Source organism: Trachinotus anak, unplaced genomic scaffold, assembly GCF_046630095.1.
Source record: "Trachinotus anak isolate AG129_WGS33_773 ecotype Australia unplaced genomic scaffold, CSIRO_AGI_Tana_v1 ptg000002l, whole genome shotgun sequence".
NCBI classification, from domain to species: Eukaryota; Metazoa; Chordata; class Actinopteri; order Carangiformes; family Carangidae; genus Trachinotus; species Trachinotus anak.
Window position 1 is genome coordinate 5071621 of NW_027273853.1, and position 22173 is coordinate 5093793.

At 40.1% G+C, this 22173-nt stretch overlaps 1 protein-coding gene across 2 annotated transcripts; it reads left to right on the plus strand.

Moving 5' to 3' along the window:
* The first annotated feature begins 4456 nt into the window (after positions 1-4456).
* Positions 4457-18567, plus strand: ticrr (TopBP1-interacting, checkpoint, and replication regulator). 2 transcript variants are annotated; one of them, XM_071492025.1, is made up of 22 exons: positions 4457-4497; positions 5446-5563; positions 5867-6104; positions 6514-6746; positions 7402-7639; positions 8101-8239; positions 8407-8534; positions 8759-8962; positions 9130-9275; positions 9566-9666; positions 10464-10557; positions 10838-10920; positions 11231-11461; positions 11665-11752; positions 11923-11995; positions 12307-12438; positions 12657-12747; positions 12884-12942; positions 13420-13697; positions 14056-16294; positions 16758-16886; positions 17841-18567. In XM_071492025.1, the coding sequence occupies exons 1-22, from the start codon at positions 4478-4480 to the stop codon at positions 17954-17956; spliced, it is 5178 nt and encodes a 1725-aa protein (XP_071348126.1). In that variant the 5' UTR covers positions 4457-4477; the 3' UTR covers positions 17957-18567. The 2 variants fall into 2 exon arrangements, with proteins under 2 accessions (XP_071348126.1, XP_071348117.1); XM_071492016.1 differs by having other exon boundaries at positions 4458-5563.
* Positions 18568-22173: the final 3606 nt, after the last annotated feature.

The window sequence follows — 22173 nt, forward strand, 5'->3', positions numbered from 1 at the left end:
CATTTGGTCATTTTCTCAGATGTCAGACTTCACTCCAATTCAACAATGGTTTAATCTTCACAGTTTCCAAGATCTGTGATAGACACCAGACCTAATTGAGCCCTAAAGGCAATCAGTTAAATCTTAAACCATAAGAAACCAGTGTAGAGGAGTTGAAAGAGGAGTCATGCCACCCTGTACGTGTCTTTGTGAACAACCTGGCAGCAGGCAAAATAGCATAAAAGGGCAATTATCTGTTAGATAGAACCTGCAGCAGATGGAACAAACTGTACAGACACTGTGCTGGTCTTGCTAACAGGCAGCATAACCTGAATGCTGAAGACTGACCGAAGGTGAGCTGATGCTGGAAATACAGCATCTTGTTAGAGTGCCAATTTTAACCCTCATTGGAGGTGGGATGAAGAGATGTTTGAAAGGCGACATCACTGCTTTAAGTGCATTAATGACAGTGTGTTAGCTGGTGTCTGACAAACCAGACAGGATGAGACAACGGCAAACATATGCAGAGTCTCCTGCTGAGCATTTTAACCACATTTATTCTTATCCTTTATTTGGGAAGAGTTTAAAACTGTAAGAAGCACAAGTGGATCCTCCCAGTATTAAGAAATACTTTTACATTGCAAACTGAAGTATTTGTGTTTAATGTTTTATTTTTAATCTAATTAATGTGCAATATTGTACCCTTTCAGTAAAATACCAGCCTGCTCCCCTTTTCAAAAAAGTAACATACCTAATTGTTCTGATTTTAATTACTTTCTATTTGTTTGTTTTATTGACATCACTGTATAAGTGTATGTATATATTTTTTTTAAATTATCATTAATAACAAGATGCATACTGTAGATTCAGCTACAGTTACATACTGTAAATACACAATTATTTACTGACAAAACTGTGACCGGTTTTCTAAATTTACAAGAATACAGTAAAGAGCTAAACATGTTTTTCTTGTAATACACTGTAATTCTAAAATACAGTAAGAAACTGTAAAAAATACAAGTCTTTGCTGCTGCCAGTTCATTACTACAAAATTACAGTGATAAGTGTTAAAGTGTACTTTAAGGAAGGCCAGTTAAACAGGAACTCATAATCAGTAAATGAAAAAGACAAAATAAAATGTTTTGATATGGACACACCAGACAGAAAATACAGGAAGATATAACAGAAATCTGATTTTACTAAATCTGATTTGGTCCTCCTGCTGTACATGAGCACAAGTAAGGGACTATTTGAAGGTAAAAGAGGAACTTCTTTAGAAGACCTTTGTAAGTGAACAACAAACAGTTATGATTTCTCACAAAGATGGATTACCATCCCACTCTTTGTTTGAGGTCACAACACAGTAGGCGGAAACTGTCTTATGTAATGAATCACAGAGCACTCTGATAAACAGGGCTTCAGAGACATAGAGACATGTAGTCAAACAAATATTCAAACAACTGTGTACACCACTTGCTTTAATGTGAAAAATGTATCCTGGTCTTCCACAAGTGACTACTGTAGTAATTGTTTCATTTTATTTTGTTAGGATCATCTAGTTTTACCCTGTTCTCATTATTTCTGGAAAATTGTTACAAAATGTACTAAAAACAAGTAGAAAATGTCCCTAAAATGATCCACTTGTCTGCAGTTGTTTGTAATACAAACACAAGCCAGGAAACTGGTCTACAGGGACGTTTTTATGTTCTTGAGGATCAGAAAAGGTTATCAGATAGCAGTGAATGAAAACTGTTCCACTTCAATGACGTGAAAAAGACTTCATTTAAATCTTGGCATGGCAATTCTAGTGATGTGCACTCATACGCGGGTCAGCATGAATAATATCTGGTGCAATATTTGCTTTGGAACAAGAGACCTCTTTGCCAAGTTGAAAGCATCTGCTCAGTGATTCCACCCACAGAACATTATGGTAAGCAGCCTGTTGGTGCTATTGTGTGTTTGCACTGTTTCTGTCTCTGAACTCCCTTCCGCAAACTCGCCCTAATTGCATTTTGATTAATCTATTTATAGCAATTATAGGAATGGCTGTATAATTGCCACTTGCCTGGTTAATGTCCATTAAAGTATGCAATGAACCAATGCACATTAATATACTAACGTCATGATATTAGCTTTAGAGGTGTTCTTAAGGCCTGGACTTGCTAAACATTAATGTGTCACCAAGGTTATCTTCTGGAGAGCAAGAGGAATAGGCTGCTACCTTTCATGCCAATCCATGCAATAGTTGTTGAGACATGTCACTCTAGACCACAGTACTGATGTTAACCTAAGAAAACATGAGTGAGACCATAAAATGTCGGCCAAACTTGTTTTGTTTTTTTTGTTTTTGTTTTTTTTTTTTACTTTACTTGTCTTTTTTATTCCCCAGGCAATACTTACTACTTTTTCAGTTATGTTACACATGAACTTTGACCCCTGAAAAAGATGAGTCACTAGTGAGTGACCTGGACATAACTAACAGTGGTAGAGGAGCATTTACAGACACTTTTGCATATGTGTGTGTGTGTGTGTGTGTGTGTGTGTGTGTTTGTGTGTGTGTGTGCGCAGATGATTGTGTGGATAAATTTAGTTCCAATTGAGGACATATCTGTCTTGTGAGGACATTTTGGCTGTTTGAGGGTTAAGACTTAGTTTTAGGGTTCATGTCAGAATTAGGTTAAGGTTACAGTCAGGGTAAGGGTTGAGGATAGGTATTTAAATGGTTAAGGTTAGGGTGAGGTAAGGGGGTAGGGAAAGCATTATGTCAATAAGTGTCCTCTGAACTATAGAAAATCAATATGTGTGCATGTGCACATGTATGTATGTGTGTGTATGTTGTCTTAAGAGCTACAAGCTCCTGAAAGCATCCCTGACCTACATCCTGGTCTCATGACTTAGGGGGAGTCTGGTGGGACTCGGAAAGCAGAGTCTAGAACATTCAGCATGCGTCTTTGATCTCTCTCTATTTCAAAGCTTTTTCTAAGCTCTTCATCTCCCCCTGGTGCTGCAGAAAAGAGGTGATTACGGATGCAAAACAGAAGGTGACCCACATACCTCCTCTCTCGGTGTTCTCTTTCCGTATATCACTCTTTTTCTGGTTTGCCCTCCAGCCCTGGGGAGAAGGAGAAAGATGCTACACTTACTCTGTCCATGTTCTCTGATGAACTATCTCAGAAACACACAAGTTGTGTGCTTTAAAGATGATATAATGACTGTTTCAAGGATTTTGGTAGTAACTGTTTTCAGTTAAAAAACAGGGGTACCTATTATTACATAAACATGTGCAGTATAGACAGTACCTGTTTGTACAAAGCTAAGTGTACATGATTAGAGAGTATACAATGTTGTGACTTCAGTTATAAGCAAATTTAGAAAAGATACTCTAAATTGCATGGTTTTTTATTATGAATTGTGCCTCAATGCTGACAAACCTCATTGTAAACATCAGATATGTTCATACTTCCTCAAAATATCATACAGCCTAATTTGTAGTCATTTGATTGATATGAACCAACATAGAAATCCAACTGTAACACCAAACTGTGAGTATTTTTGGGGTGCACCCTCCTTTGAAAACATTGAAAATCCAGTGAGAAGACCCAGACTAGTTGGTCTGAATGAGGGGTTTTTCATTTTTCCATTTTAGGTAGTGAGAGATGAAGAATGGTTGTGGATGCCAGGCTCTCATTCGTCCTGCTTTACTTGGCACACCAGAGCAAGTAGTCATCATTGGACCAACATAAAAGAAAAACTTAGTCCTTTGCCCATTTTTAGCTTTGTCTCTTTCTTTAACGCACACGTAGAGCAGGCAGCTGAAACAAAAAATAACATATTACATTAGTTGATAAACCAAATCCACCACAACATTCTTTCACTTTTGATGTGTTGGCATAAGGTCTCATTTTAAGCTTACCTGTGCCCCTGGTGGTCTAGCAGGACGTGCACTGTGGCCTGCCCACTGTCTTTTTGGAGGTTGAAAATGTTCAAATTCAGTTTTAAATTCAAGCCTTAATTGTAAGATATTTGTATAATTTTGTCCTAGTAACATGGTTTGTTTCTACTCAGCATTTGTTAAGGGATTTCCATTTAAATTGTAACGTTTAGCAACTACCCTGTGCAGCTTTTCCAATTAATTTATTTTGTCATAAAAGATAAATAAGAGCTAACTAAATAATTAATATTTTTTAATTTAAGTGGGCCCTCAATTACTCCTTCTAAATAGTGAAGAAGAATGGGATAACAGCAGTTTTGGTGTTTTTAAAAGTTAAATGTAAGCGGTGCCTGTCAGTCGTTATGTCATATATCATGTATTACAGTTTTATTCAGATTTGATTGATGGCCCATTTGTCCAATGAAAACTCAGCATTATCGTCAGCTTGATTACGCGTAATTTTGGACCAATGAAACCGTTGTTTGTACAGCGTGTAACCAATAACACGGAAGGGGTGGGCTTTCAGTGAAGGAGCGCGAACGGTTGAGGACAGACGGCGACGAGAAGATGGCGAATGTGAAGTTTAGGTATGCGAATAATGTCATATGGACTCTTAATAATACTTAGATAAGTTCGGGCGTGTTTCTCTTCTAGTGTATGTGCCAAGTCATTTCAAATACCCTGTGTCAAACTAACTGAAGCTAACTTTAATTACGTTACGTTAGTTACGTTAATTCAGTTACGTTAACTCGAAGGTTGGTAGCTAGGACAGCTAGCTGAAATTAGCTAACTGATGTTGGCATGTAAATGGCGTCCCTGTGTCCAGACAATGAACAACCCGTTGGACTAAATGTATTCATATAGTGACAGCGGAGTTAAATACATTTGATCGACGCTGAACTGTTTTCATGGCTCATCGCTGAGTCGAGGGCTCCGGAGCCACTCGCAGTCTTTGGGGACGCTGCATTTGACGGTATGGCTTTACACAACTTGGTTTTTGTTATCGATGTGGATTATGGAGATCGTGAGTCAGGTGATCAGGTGGATGTCAGGAATAATTTTGTGAAACGAGGAATATTACAAATTCTACTGCATTTCGGTTACAAATACGGATTCGAGAAGGTGCGCTGGGGTTATAAGTTTTTTCAGTCCAAGATTGGCCGCAATGCCAGCCTCATATCGAGGGGATCGGACTTCAAGGAGCTTCGGCACAAAACTTTTGAGGACTTTGAACAAGAGTTTGAAGCCAAGTTTGACGTGAAGGAGAAATTGTGCTCTTCTCAACAAAAGCAGCAATTCAGTCAGTCTGCTTCAGTTCAAAACGCACTCAAAGAAACACTGCTGGACTTCCAATGGGACAGACCGGACATCACCTCTCCCACGAAACTGTCCCTGAGGCCCAGGAAGTCGAGCCGAGCTGGAAAGCCTAGTGTTTCACAGGAGGAGGATGTTTCAAACAACGGGAGAAATGTTGTGTTTATTGTCTCGGAGTACCCACGGTCCAGGAAACAACTTGTGGACTATCTGTCTCTCAGAAAAAACCACGACCTGCCTTCAGATGTGACAGAGCACATTATATCCAGGGGTCTACACGACATGTTACTTCAGCGACAGGTTGTGCTGCACTGGATTGACAGTAGATCACATGACCAGGTGAGTATAGCAGGCAGCTGGACAATAATTAAATATCACAATATTTATTATTAAATTTTTTATTTTGAGCACAACCATTGGCCTGAATTCAGTTTGTCTTCAAAGTCAACTTGTGGTAGAAACTGGATCATCAGCTTTTGTGATTAAAAAGTATGTAGATGTTTTAAACAGTTTCACAGTTATGTTCTATGTGACTTGTAAGTGCGGATTTTAGAATAGCTGTAAATATCAAATAATTGCTAACAAATACCTGCTTACCAAAGTAGCCGCTGATATAAGCAACTGCAACCATTTGTCTTGCAGGTGTTGAGGTGTGAAGACTGCCTTGGATCTGAGAAGCTGTCCGATGTTCTGGCTCATGTGGGCGGCAAACTTATTCCCGTGGTTGCATTGCTGAACCTCTGCTGCAGTCAGAAGCCAGACTCAGGCTTCAGGCCAGAGATGTTTGCATTCAAGTCCAGTATTGGATACCTGCTGTCTTCTGAAAGGCTCTACCGCCTGGCTTTTCCTGTCATAAGGGGTATTCTACGGTGGGAGCAAGGTTAGTTCATGGACATGAACTCTTAGCATCACCTGTTACAACTCAAACATGTCTGAAATAGTGTCGCTGTGATCTATAGTTTAAATACAGTCACTAAATAGTTGTGAGTCATTATACTGTACATCCTCACTGTCTTGAGATTTAACTTTATTTCTGAATATTTATCTGCCTAGATGATATACTCATGCAGATAAAGAGGAAATGGGCACCAGGGGCTGTATAGCAATAGCTGTGTTAAAAGAAACAAATCAAGATTATAAATACAGCAAAATCTGAACATGAACTATACACAATGTAGGAAGTGATATGAGATACAGAAATGACAAGCAGGATAAATTAAGCACATAACACAAAGCTGAAAGTGAACTGCCATTATTCATGTGTGTTTTGTTATTCTTCACCCAACCAGGTGATGTGAGACAGAGCTGTGATGTCATGGTTGAGCCATTGTCACACAGACAGAGGCCTCTCCCAGAGTCGATGGAAGTGTGTCTGAAAGGAGTGCTACAGGGCTGGGATGCCTCATCACTGACACAGGCCTCTACAGAGTCATGGGTGCTTCAGTGCTCCAGCAGCAGTGACCAGGGAGCTGCTTCCTTCCAGCATCTCCTCGTGGAACTGTCTGCTCAAGCTCTGCATATGGTGAGATATCCAAAAACAACAGTAAGAGGTTAAGACTCTTTTGCAATGTAAATCATTTCATCTGTCCTTTTCATTTGGGTAGATTAGCTACCCTTTCCTTTGGAAAATCCAAAAAATAACAATCTACAGTAACTGTTGAAACAACAGGTGTTGGTGAAGTGCTTTCTAGTTCCAGTCCACAGCAGGATAACAAGTAGATTTACATAACAAATAAAACATTTAATAATTAGAGCATTCACAATAACCACTTGATAATAGCGGGGGAGGTACGTAGAAACGGCTGTCTATGGCTTACATCCCTCTCTCACGTTGACCGTCCCTTTCACTTTCCTGTTGTTTACCTTCTGTCTGTTGCTACAATAGGAGGAAATGGAATCAGGGCTGAAAGTTCTGTTTACAACCATGAAAAGCAAGAAGGCTATGAAACCAAACTAAGTGGTGTGGTCTGTTTGTCTATCAATCTTGCTCCTGTCAGACTGTTGGTGATCTCTCTGAACATTGTCAATCACTGAGATCACCATCTATGGGCACAACCCTGGTTGGAACATGAATCGGCCATCAGATGGCTGTATCATTTACAAAGATGGGCTACTTTGAAAACTTCTTCTTTTCTCTGTGAGATTCACTTCTCCCACTTTTTCACTTTGTTCACCAGCTTGCTGAGGTGAATGACAGCGGCCTGGTGTGCTCAGCTGTCCTCTCCTCCTGGTCACACTCTACAGCTCTGCTCACCATTCTCCAGCCTGGAATCACATCACGATACGACCAGTTCCTGACCACTGAAACAATTGCCCCTGCCACAGCTGATACCTCAGCTGACCTACCAGATGTTGTGAGCAGTGTTCTTGGAGTAGTATACGACATCATGGAGAAGGACGGTGACAGTGTCAATGGTAAGGATTAGACCTAGGTCTATAAAATGGCCAGGTTAATATATTGTCTGATATTGGCTTATTGCAGATATATTGTATCTCTGTATATACTGAACTGTATATAACAAGAAATTTCGAGATGGGGACATTTAAGATGCGTTTGAAACTGTGTCACCATTACATAGTTTGTCCACCACAGAGAATTGACAAGCTAATTTTTCTACTCTGTCCCACTTAGTATAGTATCATCATCAAAATTCTTTTAAAAACAATCTGATGAATCCTTATCAAGATTGTTATCTCTGCCTCATACACTAATGAAAACATATTTATGAATATACCATTCCATTCCTGCTGATTTAATCCCCCCAAATCCTAAACACTGGTCCTTTTGAAAGGAAGTTGAATGTGTTAAATGGTAGCAACACTGTTTTGATTTTCATTTTTGGATTGTCAACCATTTCTGTTTGTTTACTCCTCAGACAAGCTGAAGGATCACCTGGTTCCTGAGTGGGCTCAGCAGGAAGTCAGTCATTGCCCACTGACAACAGGCGTGTTGGAGACTTGGTTCCCTCAATCAGACCAGTCAGGAGTGAGCTCTCATTTAATGGAGTCAATGAGGTATGTGGATTCTGATTTCACCATTTTTATATGAATAATGCTAGCAACTTTTTGAATCAAGAGTTATATCCAGGTTTACACACACAAATAATAATTAAAAGCAACTTACAACAAACTCAACCACGGCACAAAAAAGCGACACATGGTCCTGATGTTTTACTACTTAGATTGCTGCATGCAGTGCCAGAGCAGAGTGAGGAGGAGGAGTCATCTGTCTTACAGCAGGAGCTGATCAGTGGTCTTGCTGAACTGTACCAGGCGTCCCAAGGCACAGACAACAAAAGGGGCAAAAAACGTATGAGAGCTACATCTCAAATTTTATGTATACTTTTGGCTTTCTGTGTACATCATCAAGACAGTAAAATCTTCACATTATCCTTTTAGACATTATTTAAGTTTTATTTGCATTTGTTAAAAATTGGAAATAAAATTTTCAGTTTCTTGTATCATCTTGTCAAGATCTCAACATCTCAGTAAATATTATTTTTCTTTGTAACATTTCCCATCTTTGATCTCCAGGTGGTGCCCAGCGCACACCCGTGAAACAGAAGATGAAGACCATGAGCCGCTCCCTGCAGATGCTTAATGTGGCACGGCTAAATGTGAAAGCCCAGAAAAACCAGGCTGAGGCTGAGCAGCTGGGGGCAGAGAGCAGGGGGCCAGACAGACAGGGGAAGAGACGGTCAAGTGACAGAAAAAAATCTGGTGGAGCAAACACTATCAGTGAGTGTCTCCATCAGAACTTTACCCCACTGCTCAAATTATCACCCTGCCATAGCATATGTTGAAACTCGAGGTCTTTCTCTGCAAGAAAGCAAGTGTGTTTCTCCAGAAGTGTCAAACTAAAATATGTTAATTTACCAATTGATGTATCTTCTTCCTTTCCCTAGGTTTCACCAGTGAGGCAGAGCTCCTGTCCCATCTGAAGTCAAGTTACGAGAAGACTGTGGCAGAGAGAGACTCATCCGTCCTCGCTGGTGTCAAGCAGCTTTTGTCTGCTGTGAAAACCTTTCTCATGGCAGAATCACATCCGGAGGTCAGACAAATTCTGTATTCTGACTTGACCCCCTTTTCCTTCGCAACAGACTGTTTTTGTTTGTTTTTTTATTAATTGTTTGTTTGTGGATTAATTGATAGATGGTTGTGATTTCAGTTGTCAGTGGGCATGTAATTGTCAAATTTACATTCCCACTGTAGGCAGAGACAAGAAGATGTTGATATAAGATGCGGAAATGTTTCTTATCAGGACAATGAAAGCATTCATTCATGACATAAAATACATTAAAGCCCAGTTCATTAGTTGAAAATGTTCTTTCTTCTTTATAGGTGAAGACCTCCCTGTTTGTCCAGCAGCATCTCCTCAAGACCAGCAAATCAATCAGACAGCTCTACAGCACTGCTGCTGATGTTGATAGTAAAGTCAGAGAGTGAGTGCTATCCTTACCCTTGTTTTTTAAAGCCCCTTCTCTTTTGGTCAAAAAAACCTGTTAACATCGGACTTTTGCCGGCAATAGAAAATGGTATAATCTGCATTCATAGGTCAAATGACTCTGCAGTAGATGCAGGTATTTATCGGCTTCAGCTCCGATTGGCACTGATTTTAAACACAGCACCTGGGTGAAGCCGCTAATTTTCACCTCGTCTTTCACAGAGACAGACTTGTCACCTGTCCAGCACGGTGCTGTTAAACCACAAACACCACAGCTACACTGCACTCGGGGATGAAAGAGTGAGCTACAGCCCCAAAATAAGTTTCAAAAACACACAATTACAGATCAGACTGTCCCACACTTTTGCTGAAGCATCAATTTGGGTCCATTTTACCAGATTGCACAGTGGCTAGCAGCTCACTGTCTCTCTATTGCGTGTGTGCTCTGTAAGTGCATGTGATGACATCTCTCCTCGCAGTTGTGCGTGTCCTCAGTCCGAACAGAAAAGGAAACTCAATTGGCAGTGGAAAAAGGGCCAATCAGCTTATATTAGTTGGTTTACCCCTGTTTAAAAAAAGCCTGCTTATATCTGCTAATTTTGATGGAGAAAGGATATTAGTCAGTAAAATGTGCAAACTGAGTGTTAATGTGTGAAATGTGTACGTTGTGTCTGTTTGTAGCTGGTCTATTCGTCCTTGACAAACGAAGGTTCAGAAAGTTATTTTATTAAGTCATTTTTTTTGTATGTGTTTAAATTTTATTTAGGCATCAGTAACGCAGGTTGTCTCCTCTAGGTGCCAGCTTCAGGCGGTGTTGAGGCTGGAGTTGTGCAGACTTTTCTCCTCAGAGCAGTCTGACTCACTTGATGCTGATCAGATGGCAGAGGAGGTAAGATGCTCACTATTGAGTTTTCCCTGGTACATTTTAATTATTTTATGTAATGGCAAAAGGTCAAGAATGTAATTGTGGCAACAGAGCATGTAGTTTTAGCTACAGTGTTTGTAATTAGCACTGTCAACAGGATTGTTTTGAAATATTTCAACATTGAATGTATTCTGTTAACGGCTTGAAACCATTTTGATGAGCTTTAATTTTATGCCCTGAACACCACTGACTTCACAATAGAGCAAATGTAAATAAGTCAGTTCAAACTTCTCCTGTTTCACAGGTGGCTGAAATGCTCAGGATCATCTCCCTAACAAAAGACCCAGTTTGCCTGACAAGGTTCCTTCAAGATGAGGTTCTCCCAGGGTAAGTGTGTGGGGGTGGAGGAACTGGATGTTTTCTATTCTCCCAAAAGATGGCAATTAGTTTGTAAACAAAGATTGTAGTAAAAGACAGTGTGTAGGCAATAATTCATAACATTTGTTTGAAGGCCACAAACATGGAACCATATATTTAGTTACAATTTTTTTTATTTTTTTTTTCCCCCCCAATCTTTTTTTTAAATATTAAAAAATACCAACTTGATGTATCATAGGAAACAATGATTCTCAGTGAGTCAAATATTTCTCATCTATAGTTGTAAGATTCTAACAATAGTCTTTATGCATCATGGCAGGTTCCTGACTGCTGTCCCCAGGGTGCTTGCAGACATCTATAACAGTCTGGGCACCCAGCTCCCTGAAGCTTTGGTTGCTGTTCTACCTGCTGACTTCTTCAGTGACGAATCATTTGCCAAGGACAGCATTTCACCTACAGCCTCCTCACCGCCCCTCTCCACACACAGTCTGGTTTCGGATGGCAAAGATCGCCTGCAGGATCTGCGAAATCGCTCAGCCAGCAAGAGGAGGTGAGGGGAGACTGTATTTTTTTCCTGGAAAGACAGTGTTTGGTTATGGCAAATCAGAAATGGCCTGGAATTTGAAAAAAAAACAAACTTAAATGCAACTACAAAGAGTCAGTTGTCTGATTGAGCTGTATAATGTATATATCATTTACAAGTATTTGTCCAATTCAAGTTGTTTTTTTGTTTTTTTTTTCTCCCTGTCTCAGGAGTGGGATGCTGACTCGTCATCGCAGTATGACTGAATCATCCCAGAGTCTTCGCCAAATTGAGATCCCCAAAAAGACAAAAAGAGCCGTAAGATGACAGTGCATAATCAATCGCCATTCATATCTCTGTTAGATTATTATGAAATCTTGAGCAGTAATATCTCTAATTATTGGGTTTCTGCACATTTGCACATATGTTTCATGGCTATTTTAGCTTTCTGCTCCAGGTTATCTCACCCATCTTTATGTTTTCATTAGTCCAAGTCAAAGGTGTGTGTTGCTTTGGAGAAACCTGTTGCAGAACCACAACCTCAGAAACAAGAAACACAAGGTATGCTCCATTTCACATACGACATTTAACACCTGCCCACTCCACCCAAAATCTTCTCAATCTCAGCCTTTGGAACAGGAACTGTTCTGACTGAATTCAAGCTGAGCCCAGTCTGTTTTTTTTACAAAGAGGCCACCTATAAATTTTTAATGTTGTCCTTTCAAGCTGGCAAGGAGGAAATGTTCTAAAGATATGTTTTGAGAACAGTATTACATTAATGATATCATGAGACTAGTAGATGGTATGAAAACGGTGATTCAGCAGTAGGCACCACCATATTAACATTGCAGTCATGTTCTGTTTGTCCACAGAGGTGACCAAGGTGAGAAGAAACCTGTTCAACCAGGAGATTGTTTCACCCTCAAAGAAAGCCAAGCTGCCGAGGAGCCAGTCTGTGTCTGCTGTGGAAGGACTGAAACGCAAGCGATCTCATGAATCTGAAGGTAATCTGAAACAGTACAACAGCTTCATTTAAAGAAATGCAGAGGTAACTTCAGGTAATCAACAGGACATATAAAATCACCCCAAATAATCTTTATTTTCAGTATTTTACCAGGCAACTTATTCTGATATTCCGGCTGGACTGACAGTAAAAAAAGAAGCAGTTTCAATTACCTGGTTATTTTGTCAAATTTCCTAACAGGAAATTCTTCCTTTTCAGAGAGACATAAACTTCTAACAAAGAAAGTGTGTGAAACACCCCTCCATAAGCAAGTGTCCAGTCGTCTCCTATACCGGCAGAAAATGGGAAGGTATGTTTGAGTAATCGACAGTTTGCCTGATATTTGTTCAGGGACAGTTTCTTCATTAAGACAAGAATTGTATGACCCAAACACATGTAGTTGTTGGCTAAAAATATTTAATGTCTTTTTGACAATTTGTTCTCAGGAGATCTGTCCCAACTGAGGAGTGCATTGTTGAAGAGTCACCTGTAAAACCTACAGAAGGTATTTGATATTGATATTACAATATTTATTCTTTTTTCAACACCAAATATATTTACATGAATGTAGGAATTCCTATAATCTGTATTTGTCCTGTGTTAAAGTACACAACAATAGTAGGTGTAGAAAAGGATCAGAAATAAACATAATAGGAGTCTAAGGGGCAAATGCAATAAAATTTATTACATCAGAAAAATTTAATTAAGTTACAGTTATGTAAATGTTCCTCCACCTTTACCTTTATGTATTGAACAATGACGTGTTCATAAAACTAGTCTTGCTTCATTAAATATTTCAATTGAAAATAAAACTTAATTGTATTGTAACTTTTTTGAGACATTGTTATATTGGAAATTAGTAATTTGTTTTAAGACAAAAGAGACAGTTTGACTTAATTAAAAGCCTTTTATTTAAATTATTCATTTAATTATGAATAAAATGGTTATTTTTGTCTTGTTTTGTGCTTTGGTTTTGTATCAGACCTAAGAAGAAGCCCCAGGATTAAGAAGTTTGCCAGAAGACACTCAAACACGTTCTACTCAAATTCTCAACCTCGCTCACGTAACCTGGACAGGGCTCTCTCTGCGTCCCAGCTTGTGCTCGGTGATGGTAAAATCAGCAGTGTTAACGTAAAAACAGTTCGGTCTCCCATGCGTCTTCTTTTTGGGGCTGCTGATTCCCCCGGTCGTCCATCTGACCAGTCTGGTGCAACCAGATTCACCAGATCAAGGCTTTCCACAGACTCCAGTGTCTTTGAGGTAAATTCTCAATTTAATAATTTAGGTCACTAAAAATATCACATGTATTAGTACCTGCACGCAAAGGCTTTTTTTTCTTCACAAATTAGTGCAGAATTGGAGTTTGACCATAGCATCTGTCACTGTCACAAAACAGTTTTACCTGGTTCAATAGATCTGTGGAGCCATTCATTTAATAGCCCCATTCATTTATTTGTTCCACTCATTCTCTCAACATCCTAATATTCAGAATTGTCCCCTTTATTGAGTTCAGTGATTTCTCTAGATAAATATTGTATGTTCATAGTGTACAAGGGCAAATTCTAATATTGTGCAAATGTGAGTCAATTAAAGATACTTTTCTGTTTTTGTTTTTTAGAGCCCAAACAAAACACCAACAAAATCACCCAGCAAACATGGGAGGGCCATTCTTGGGAATACAACTCCCAATACACCCAGGACCCCTCGAACCCAAGGAACCCCCAAAACTCCACCTTCATCCAGGATGTGTGTTTTCTCTATGGCAGAGAGCCCTGCAGGTGGCAGTTCTCGTGAGCTTGGTATGGCTCTGAGGGGCAGTCCTTTCAGATCGCCAGCCAGAAGGACTCTTGTTGTAGAGACACCTACTAAGAAAAGCCCTGTGAGGAGCCCACTGAAAGGTATTCTCAGGACTCCAGTCAAGGCCTTGGTTGAAGGCATGTCATCTTCTGGACTACATCTGCTCACTAGCCCAGTTTCCAAGACTCCCAAGAAGAGCGTCACATGGTCTCCATCTCCACGAAAACTTAGAGTGGTGGAGAATAGCGCCACTTTCAAGGTGCCAGTGTCACCTTGTATTGCATCCCGCAGTTCTCCAAGACTGGCGAAAACACCCAACAAGTTCAGCAGTCCTGTCAAAAGCACAAACACTAAAAGAGACATTTTCAAGACCCCAGAAAAGGCTTGTCAAGTAAGCCTAGTAAGAACTGCTGAAAATGCGAGTAGTGTTGTTTTGACACAGGAGAAAAATCAAAGGTCCTCTGAAAAACTTCACAACAGGATGAAAACACCTGAAAAAATGGATACTGTTAGTCTACTGGAAATGCCTCTTCCACAATCCACACCACCTCTAAACCAACACCTGTCCCCTAAACCTAACACTAGAACTCAAAGCAAGACCCCTAGTCCTCCTCACCAAATGATTACTCGCTCTGGACGAACTCCGGGCAAAAGTTCAAATATTGAATCCCCTTGTAAGCCAGCGTTTACACCAGTAGGAGGTGGTACTGTTTCAGAAGGATCAGATAATTCAGTTAAGTCTCCAGCAAAGTCCCTGACGGGAACAAGGTGTGGTCAAGGTACAAGAACCACCAGACATAACTTAAGATCCCATTCTAGTGAGAATGTTCCCTCCAAATGTAGCACAAAGTCCGCTGAGAACTGTGACCTTGTGGAAAAGAACATGCAGTCAGATACAGCAGGAGAGGTACAGGCTGAACCTTCCCAGTCTTCAGAAACTGACTCTAGTTCCCATACAGAATCACAGCAGTTTGACTCATCACATTTTAACTCTGCTACCACAGACGATGATAGTATGGACATTGTTGATGCGGAAGTTGTCAAGACCCAGTTTAGTGGTGGTCTCAAGATGAACATTAGCTTTTCGCGAAAGCCTTCGAAGTCTGGTGAAGACTCTCTGTTGAACACAGTCTCTCCTAGAGCACGTGTGTCACACCAAGGTACACCCGGGCGAAGCTATGGCTTCAGGCAGACCCCTGATCGCCAACAGAGGGAGGCTGCTGCTCGTTTGGGCTATGGAAATGATTCCCCTCGATTTTCAACCCCTAGAGGCCCTGCAAGAACTAGTCGCCAAAAGGTCACAGTTACTCCAAACTCTTTGACTTACCAAGTAGAGATGGAAATGCAAACATCAGGACTTCCCAAACTCAAATTCAAACGCACAGATTCAATGAATGCAGACGATTTAGCTTCAGATGGAGGTCCTCGATCATGTGCTCAGAGCTCTTTAGTTGGTGTGAAACCCTCTCAGCTGGAAAGCCCCTTGGCTTTGTTCTCTAAACACAGAGATCCTGGATGTGTCTCACCATCTATCTGCACTCATGTAACCCCAGCCAAGAGCACGCCTGGAAAAGGTGGAAGTGTCCAAACTTACATCTGCCAGTCCTACACTCCTACACGCCATCCTGGGGGAACAATGTCTCCAAAGGCAATTGCAGAGATCATTCCCCTGACTCCTTCACCTCAGAGTGCAGGGAAGGTGACTCCAGACAACTTCAACAGCTGGCCTCGCAGGAAGAGAGCTCAGGTTGGAGTGATTGGGGGTAAAGATCGTGTCCTGAAAGGGGAACCACTGCTGGAGGAGTTGCTGGAGGAAGCTGAGCTTGGAGTTAGCAGATTACAGGACATTGAGGACATTGATGAGCCCTCAAACAACAAAGCTGTAATAATAGCCTTGACCTCCAAACAGTCACCTCCAGTCACAGCAGGTGCATCACCACTCTCTCCTCTGGAAGACTTGTACTGGAGGGAGAAGCTGGCTCAGCAGGCTGACTGCGCTGACCCTCAGACAGCTGAAGAAGAAATCCCCTGGCCTGCTGCAAATGGAGACATCAAGTCAAGTAAGCTATGGGTGACACATTCTGTAACAAAACATTGTTCCAAAATTAAAGTACAGGGGTCGCAACAAAGATATTTTCATCATTGACTTAAAATTTCATTCTGAATTCTGACCAAATATTTTGCATGAAATAAGACAAGAGAGCAAAATGTTCACAAATGTAAAGCTATTACTAGTACATGTTTTGTAGCTTTGAATAATTGACTGAAATTAAATATAATGTCAAATGAAATTATTTAACTTTGTGACTTGATTGATGTAATATTTGACTAATTTGGATTAAAGCAATAGACCAGACCCACCCTTTGAAAATGTGTGTGGTGTCCTGACATTTTCAAAAAGAATTTTCAACATTATACAAGGCCCAGTGGTTACTGTTTTTGAGACTTTCTTCTGAAATTAATGCATGAATATACAGAATAAAAGCTTTATCTCATCATTGCTTTTTTTTCTACATTTTTCAGTAGCGACTCCTCCCAGTTCAAAGGTAACAAAGCCAGTGACAGCGAGTGGGATTTTGGCCCTCACTCACTCTCCATTGTTGTTCAAGGGCAGATCAGGCTCTGCTACTAAGAGAACACCTAATTTTAAAGGTAAGATGTGCACTGTTTGTGTTTAGCCACAGACAAACTGGATGTGTGGCGTGTGTGTCGTGGCTGCTGGTGCTCATCAGCTGTGGGAAAAAGACGCTTGTTTGTGGCTGCATGTCTGCTGCATCACTGACTGCCAGCTCTGTGTGTGTGTGTGTGTGTGTGTGTGTGTGTGTGTGTGTGTGTGTGTGTGTGTGTGTGTGTGTGTAAATTTGTAAGGGCAAATGTTGATCATGTCTTTGTATTTATATTTACAAGATTAACTTTGTCGTCCAGTCTATACACAAGAGCAAGTGCGCAATAGAACAGAATTATCATTGCACACACATTCACAGATATAAAAATACCGTTAAAATTAACAATAAATGAATAGATAAATATAATTAATGCCAGATGAGAGAAACTGGCTGATGGATGTCTAAACCTGATCACATCTTGCCAACCTGTCAGATGATAAAATCATGTGTAGGATTCATCTTTCAGAATACATTACATGGTGTGTGGACACAATACTGTCCACATACTTTTAAATCACTTTTTTTAAAATCAAAGGTTCCAATTAAGGTAAGGCTTATTACTACAAAATAAAATAATATGTGAGACAATAATGTGCATCCTCCCCTGTGGCAGCGGTTTGAGAAGGCCCTTTCCTTTTTCAACATGACTGCAGCTTGATTCCAAAAGTCCTCCCAGCGTAGTGATGGGGGCTGTTAAAACAGCAGATAAATGCCTTTAGTTTTGGAAAAAGATGTTTAACAATCACATTTTAATTGTCATGTTTAGGTGTCTACACACTTTGCCCATGAAGTGTATTTTCTCCTTCCCCAGATGGGCTCGTAGGTCGGAGCTCAACTTGCCTATAGTATTTATTTTTGACCTGGCAGGATTAAAAAAAAAAAAAAAAACCTTATATTTTCATTGGTCCTAAGAATCCACATTATTTTCTAAACTTTTCAGATGAAGTTGCATCAGTGAGGAGAGAGGTCGATGGAGTGGACGTCTCGCCCTTCAGCCAGCCGATGACGCGCTCGAACACAGGGAAGACCTACAGCAGGAAGAGACTGCTTCACTGATCTGTGAAACCATTGGGCAAGGAAAGCAGGAAGATTGTCCATTCGGTGTTTTACTGTAAAGCTGTGAGCCTTTCTTAGCCATATTTTGTCAGGAGTGCCTTTGATGACAGATCTGAAACATGTCTTTCAAACACTACTTGAAAGGCTTTGTAGATGAATGAATGTCCCTTTCAGTCTCCTCCTCCAACACTTCTGACCCTGACATTTTCTGTTCTAAGCAGTGGCTTCTGTTTTAATCAGGACTTTTAAAGATGTAAGATTAGAAGTAGGTTGAAATGCTGTGCCGCTCTGCCAAGCAGTTTGAAATTGGCCTTAATGTTCCTATTAATGATTTTATCATTCCAAGTATGCCATGTTTCCTGCATGGGTCTTTCTGGAGCTAAAACCTTGGGAAAATGGTGATTATATGTCATCATTGTTTTCCAAAATGTAATCAGCCATTTTACAATCAAGTCGCAGCCTAAATTTGTTGAAAGAAGTATTATTCATGTGTATTTATTAGTATGTTTGTTCATGTCATAAAATTGCTTTTAAGTAAAAGGGAAGCCCTCATGTTGTAAATATGTTATATGTTGACAAAGTTTTATGTAAATAAATATCCATTTTCTTAATTAAGTGATTCAAAATATTTTTTGCTTGGTCACAATTCATACTTGTTTGTGAGCAGAAAGGTTAGAAAACCTGACAGTCATACAAACTGAAACGGTTCACTGTGCAGGCTCTCTTCTCTGAGTCCGACTTTTATAGATCCAATTTATCTGCTGCTCGCACGTAAAAGGAAACCTGATGCTTTCAGTCTGTAATTACCCACCTGTCTGAAGGTCAGTGCTCTAAAACTATAAAACCCTTCATGAGCTTTCAGTGGCTTAATGTTGCACGTCTTGAAATCAATGTTTAATAGGTGTCCATAATGCCTCAAATTTTATTTCCTGATTATAATATCAGGAATTTAATTGTTTTTTTCTTCAGAACTGTTTTGTCATTTGGGGTGTTAATTATTTGAAAATCCTTGTTCATAATTAAACAGATTAGCTTGCCAACAAGGGTCTAGTTGTTTGCTGCAAAGGCAGGTAAGGTGGCACACCTCTCACGTGTGCTGCTTTTGTTTGCCAGTTTACAGTTGCTCTGCTCTAACTTAGCCCCCAAACAGGTAAGAGCTTCTCATTTTGGTGTTTTCAGTGTTTCTAAAAAATGTTCTACCTAGTGGACAATACAGGTCCTTTGCATGAAGAACATTTCATATGTCATATTTTAAAAAGTGTAAAACTAATTAATAATCAAATTACATTTAGCTTATGTGGTACATGGAGCCGAGTTATTAGTAACACCTGGGCTTTTTTGAAGGCTTTTTGAATCACAGTAGATATGTGATACTGCACTGGGGCCTTGACTGGACAGTAACCTTCAAATCCTGCCACGAATGACGGATGGTACTGACTGCACTTCCAGGACCTTCCTCATAGTATGAAGCTGCCACCACCAGGTTCATCTCTCACTAATTCCCTTTTTGCACAGTGGAGCCTGCATGAGGGACAGTCACACCTATTACACATTCTTTCTCATTTCTTTAACATCGACCTCACAACACTGACACCTTACAGTGCAGGTGACCAGTAATCTAATGTCACACCGTGATTATAACCAGTTGATCTCCATCTAAGTTCTTTTACAATAAGCAAGTGGGTCACTATTTTTGCTATCAATAAATGAGTTTAGTTGGAATAAATGTGTAGTTTTATTACTCGTGTTTACTGATGTAAAGAAGTCTCCTAAATCTGGTGTGTTTCAGTGTTGTAAAACAATAAAGCAAGTCAGAATGAGGTGAATACATTTTTATAGGCACTGTAAATTTACCAGAGCAGCTTCTTGCAGTTACATTTTTTTCTGCCTGGTGGTTGAAGTTCAGCAGAGTACACTATTTTCCTCTACCCAGTGGGTTTGTACGTCTTTGTTTGAAATACATCCTGTATGTTGTAAACTCATTCTCTGCAGAACTACAATGCGAACTGATCCGAGTACTGTATGCCCACTATTTTCTCTATAATCCACAGATTACTGAATTATCCCTCATAAGGAGTTCAGGCCCTGAATATAAAACACTATGGCCTCTGTCTGGTAACAAGCACCAGGAGGGGACACTGAGCAGGTCAGACCTGAAAGAAAAAATAAGACACATTAAACGTTTTCAAGTATTCAAGTGCAGCTGATAAAATGTGCACAGTTTTGGCCATTCATGAAAACCATGCACAAAACATGACAAAAAGTCTGTGTCATAGTCACAGGCTGCAAGTGGAAAACTGACCTGAGGTCTGTTTTTTATGTGTCAAACTTTCAATGGTTTTAGGTTTCTTTAAGCTTAAAAATATTTTTACTATAAAGAATCATATCATGAAACATGTAAACCTCATTTTAAGCAGAAGTGCATGAGGTCAAAGTGCATGGTGGCCCAGCTTTTTAGGTAGATGTTCATTCAGAGCATCATAGAAATTAATTTGTCTAAATATATTGTTTTTGTTATTGCTGAAGGTTGCTTGGAGGTCACAGTGAACCAGCTCTGTGTTAATATTAGTGATATGAAACGTGTTGTTGGACTAAGGAACCTAAATCTCCCTGAAGCAAAGCCAAGTCGGTCGTGACTCATGGCTGCGAGGAAGCTGCGGCAGTTGTTTATGGTATGAATGACTGGATTAACCTTGTGATCAGTCTGGCCGCGGACAGGAGAGCCTGCCTGCGCCCGTCTCTGTTTCCAGAGTCACGATGAGTGGCTGCACTGTGTGCTTTGGGGACTGAGGAGTAGCCCAGCAGTGTGATGTGCAGCCTGTCAGTGCTGCAGACCTGTTCACCCGTGTCCTTCACGTTCACGCCACACACCACTCCACCACTGTCAAGCTGGCCAAAGTGAGAAAGGCAACTTCCTGTACAGAGCACGTTTCACAATAAAGGGCTCCCCTCAGCTGATCTTCAGAGCGTGTGAGAAGGAGTAATTATAAGCTTCAAAACGTGATTTGACCCACTGACACTTCAGAGATAATTATGTTTATCTAGATACAGAATGTCAGTGCGATTTTATTGAAAGATACATTTTAAATGACCTGTTTTCCATGTTTCCTCCTGTCTCTAAACCAAGTTGTTCTTTGGGTGCCATGTAAAGACAGCTTGGTACATACTGTGCAAAGTGGTATATTATTCTATATTTGCATGGTTTAGTCAGTTTCATAGTCCTTTTGGCCTGTGAGCCAAATCAAATGTTGCAATATGCAGGCTGCTGAACAGGTCACAGAGAAAATGATTTCTTTTTCTATTCAGCAATTCAGGTGTTAAATAGATTCAGCCAATAAAAGCTAGAGGTAAGGTTTGTGAGGATATATGGGGATATACATTACACAGCCAGGATTTAGGTTGAAAATCAGTAAGATGATGTTTTGGACAAGTGTCAGTGTTTTGGCCATTGTTGGCATATACAGTATAAAGATAACTGTGATGGAAGATCCTCCGATATTCTTTACCTGGGCACTTCACTTGAATAGAAGCAGCAATAGCAAAATATACTAATCCTTGGCATGTAAAAACCCTGCATTCAGTGTTCTGCTGAAGTAAAAGTAAAAAGCAAAAATATAGTTGCAGTATCAAAAGTAAAAGCACGTACTTATTATATTAACAGATGCTCCTTTCAGTGTTGTTATGCCGGTGAGCTAACACCAAGTTCATAGTGTGTGGATGTTGGTGCCACAGGCCACTGTGACCTTGACCTATCTCCGTACTGAGAGATAGTCACTGACTGAGATGATCATTATTTTTCACACAGGTGATCTCCTTTTAAGTGATCATGTCACAGTTCACATCACAAGTAGGATTTGGGGTAAATTGTTTCCTCTCAGTAAATGAGTTTTATATTTGCTCTTAGAAAGTTGAAAAACATGAAGAAAGTTGTTTTAACGTTTATGTTTATCAGTGTAAAAAAATCTGCTTTGTTTCAGTGTTTCAACATAACATCTTTTTTCCATTCCATGCAACATTTGAAGACTATTTTCACTTATGTATGTGGTTGCATTTACTTCCGTTCACTTCCAAAAATCAATGAAACACGTAATTTGCCCTCAAGCAACTAAAACTTAGTGAACTCTTCAGGATCCCTGTGGAGGCGTGTGCTTTTATTTTGAAGCTGGGGCCGAGTATCCGGTCTCTTGCTGCCTCTCTGCCTCCATCTTGACACCGCT